This window comes from Westerdykella ornata, assembly GCF_010094085.1.
Source record: "Westerdykella ornata strain CBS 379.55 unplaced genomic scaffold EI97scaffold_69, whole genome shotgun sequence".
Classification (NCBI taxonomy): domain Eukaryota; kingdom Fungi; phylum Ascomycota; class Dothideomycetes; order Pleosporales; family Sporormiaceae; genus Westerdykella; species Westerdykella ornata.
The window spans coordinates 1-3,267 of record NW_022986919.1 but is presented as its reverse complement, the minus strand read 5'-3'; the positions used below and the strand labels follow the sequence as shown (position 1 = coordinate 3,267).

Genomic DNA, 3,267 nt, shown 5'->3' with positions numbered 1-3,267 from the left:
GGAGCACGGTATAGGAGCACGGTATAGGAGCACGGTATAGGAGCACGGTATAGGAGCACGGCAAGCACGGCAAGCACGGTATGAGCATAGTATGAGTGCCGCGCACGGTATGGGCGGGGAGCACGGTATGAGGTTGCAGCCTATACCGTGCTCATGCCGTGCTCATGCCGTGCGCGGCACCCATACCGTGCACCCCGCCGCCCATACCGTGCTCCTCGCCCATACCGTGCGCGGCACTCTCATACCGTGCTCACCAGCTGCATCATACCGTGCACCATACGGTGCCCGCTATTATACGGAGGAAACCAATAACCCTTGGCCAAATGATTTGTGACGATACCTGAGAAGGCTCGAGAAGGATAGCTTGAGCTATTGAAAACTAGTATATGGTTAGCTGATCTGCTCAAACCGGATCAAAAACTAACAACCCACGTTTTTACACCCTCTTCGTCGCCGACCAGAACTGCGTAACTGCTCGTCCCATCTCATCAGCCACTGTCTCAGTCCTCGCAGGGAAACGGCAGGCACGTACCATAAGTGAACTTCAGCAACGTTTCCGGCTGCTCGGCATACAGACTGTCGATGCTCTTCCTTGACGTCTGGTCCACATCAAACCCGAGCACATCTGCCAGCTGGAGCACTTCCTCGGCAGAGAGCTGGAGAGCGGAATGGGTGCCCCACTTCAGCGCTGTGATACACGTCAGTCCGAGGCCGGCCGGCGAAGAGATGTCAACAAAAATATAAAGGTCAATCTTCGAGGAGGAGTGGACGTACGTCCGAGGTTGATCCACACTCCACCAGGCTTCAGCAGCCGGTGTATGTTGCTCAGAAAGTCAATCACGTTGTCGGACATGTCGATGAAGAACAATGTGACGACAGCGTCGAACTCGGCGTCCTCGGGGAACATGTTCAGGAAGTCGCCCTCGACGAGCTTCACAGACTTGTTTGGCCAGTGGTCCGGCACCGTTAGGGCAGTGTAGCGCGACGACGGATTGGCCTGATGTGTCCATTTGGTTGCGAAAGGCTGCAGTGTGTGTTGGTGCAGCGAGTGAGTGTGGTTCGTTAACAGGTGGTAGGCCAGGATGGAACCGTAGTCCAGCTCGTTGGCCGTGACGTCGTATCCTTGTGCGGATGTGAGCCCGAGCCTTCTTCACTCCATGAAGTAAAGGAGACATACCGAGATCAGCAATATCGCTTGCCAGCCTGCCCATACCGCTTCCAGGTACAAGCACCTTCTTCCCTCTCCCCTTCCCGCCAAAATGTCGCTCGAGCCCATCCAGAACACGCGGAAACACGGCCTGCCTCTCCTTTGCGCCCTGCGTGCTCCAGTCTCGCGAAAGGTGTCCAAACGCTAGGTCCACAAGCCCGAAATCGGCGTCTTCTTCATCCTCCAGCGCCCCTGGGCCCGTGTGGTAGTGCGCCCGAGCAATCTGCGCAATCTGCTCCACGAACCGGGCGTTCAGCTCGACTGCTTTCCTGGATTTCTCGAAGTGCGTTGAATACCCGATCTTGTTGCTTATCGCCTTCTGCGCGGGCGTCTGCTTGGCATACCGCGCATGCTTCCGCTGGAGCACTTTCTCGGCGAGGAAAGCGTACTGTTCAAAGGAGTTGATGGAGTGCGCCAACGCATCGGGAAAGGAGGGGTATCTCTTCCTTCTCCTGCCTGTGGCTTCCGTGGAGATTGGCGCTGGAGCGGGGGCAAGCGGGGAGGTGAGTGCAAAGTGGACGGCTTCAGCACGCCGGGAGAGGGAGGAAAAGAGAAGTGCGGTGTCGGACAACGAATCGGTACCGCGGATGGCGAGATAGGAGGGGAAGACAAGGCAGAGGAAGAGAGTGAGGAAGCGGCTGAGGTAGATGGAGATGCCCATCGTTGTTCTTGGGCTCAAGATGGACTTCAGTGAAAATGATGGCCTCTTGCTCCTAGTGGCACAAGGAGAGGAGGAATAGGCACCGCCAGCGGATGGGATGCTCTCTCGGAGCCCAGGCACTGTGACATAGGAAGCATGGGTGCCTCAGTGGTAGTAGCCGATGACAAGAATGCTGGACAGGGGTAAGCTGACTGCAGTATTTAGGTTTGCGGTTATACTGCGACCCTTCCAACCTCATCATCTCTTCGTGCCCGCTCCCCGTCCTCTTTCTGGCCGCTGGATAATGGCCACGGGCCCCTCAATTCTGTTCCTCTGCCTAGTCGCCCTCCTCGGCAGCGCCCACCTTTCCTTTGCCGAAGCACCAGCGCAAAAGTGTAGCAAGCTACTGGCACGCAAAGAATGGCGGACCTTGACGCATAACGAGAAAGCGGACTGGGTGGCAGCTGTCAAGGTGCGTTCTGATTCCTTGCTTTCTCCAGATTGTGCGTACATTCCAAGGTTGCTGATAGCGACTAGTGCCTCGCAAGCATACGACACGAACGGCTATCCTTGACGAAGGATCAGACGGTGCTTGAAGGGAAGAGGAGCCTGTATGATGACTTCTCTTACTCGCACGCTTTGGTGGAGCACAGCGCCCATAGGAATGCCTACTGTGGTATCCGGCCGAAGTAGTGTACCTGGTCCGCGCACGACAGGGGGTGCTCAGCCATGTAATAAAATGATACGAAGCTGAATTTGTCCAAAGTTACATACAGATTCTAATACTTTGTGTGACCTCCTTCTGCATCAATCACAGCCTGGCATCGAGCTGGCATACTATCAATGAGCTCCCGAAGCACCTCAACAGAGATAGATTCCCAGGCCTCCTGTACAACATCCTGTAGCTGATCGTAGGTAAGCTGCCTCCCCCCTTCTTCCTCTGGGTAATAGGCCTCAATATAGTCCTTCATCTTGTTCCATACTGCCTCGATTGGATTAAGGTCTGGCGAGTAGGCTGGCTAGAATATAGGATGAATACCCCTAGATGCAAGCTCCTCTAGAGTGTACGCAGCTGAGTGTCCTGGTGCCCCATCCTGCATAAACCATAGATGGGGGTTAAGGCGTAGCCAGCCATGAATGAGAGGGATAATCCTATCACAATAGCTCTCCTTGTTGATAGACTTCCACTCCTTCTCCCAAAAGAGATGAGGACCTTTTGTAATACCTGAAAAGCAGGCCCAAAACATCCAGCCACGTCTCTTACGTATCTTGTCAACAAGGCAGGTATCCTCAAGCTCTTCCCTAGGCTTCCTTGTAACCCAGATCTTCCTGTGCCATCCACCAGTTATCCAGGTTTCGTCACTCCACAGGATCCTCCACCACTCCCACAGCTGCCAGTTGACATGATGTCAGATGGTAA

At 54.8% G+C, this 3,267-nt stretch overlaps 2 protein-coding genes across 2 annotated transcripts; one reads left to right on the top strand and one right to left on the bottom strand.

Moving 5' to 3' along the window:
* Positions 1-196: 196 nt before the first annotated feature.
* EI97DRAFT_471309 (methyltransferase-like protein) lies at positions 197-1,992 on the bottom strand. Its single transcript, XM_033801827.1, has 5 exons — positions 1,178-1,992; positions 775-1,122; positions 533-688; positions 433-471; positions 197-379 (listed from the first exon to the last, which is right to left on the bottom strand). Exons 1-4 carry the CDS (start codon positions 1,866-1,868, stop codon positions 437-439), a joined length of 1,230 nt encoding a protein of 409 aa, XP_033648829.1. The 5' UTR covers positions 1,869-1,992; the 3' UTR covers positions 197-379; positions 433-436.
* Positions 1,993-2,118: 126 nt separating this feature from the next.
* Positions 2,119-2,600, top strand: EI97DRAFT_471308 (uncharacterized protein). The gene is made up of 2 exons (XM_033801826.1): positions 2,119-2,319; positions 2,385-2,600. Exons 1-2 carry the CDS (start codon positions 2,152-2,154, stop codon positions 2,538-2,540), a joined length of 324 nt encoding a protein of 107 aa, XP_033648828.1. The 5' UTR covers positions 2,119-2,151; the 3' UTR covers positions 2,541-2,600.
* The last annotated feature ends 667 nt before the right edge of the window (positions 2,601-3,267 follow it).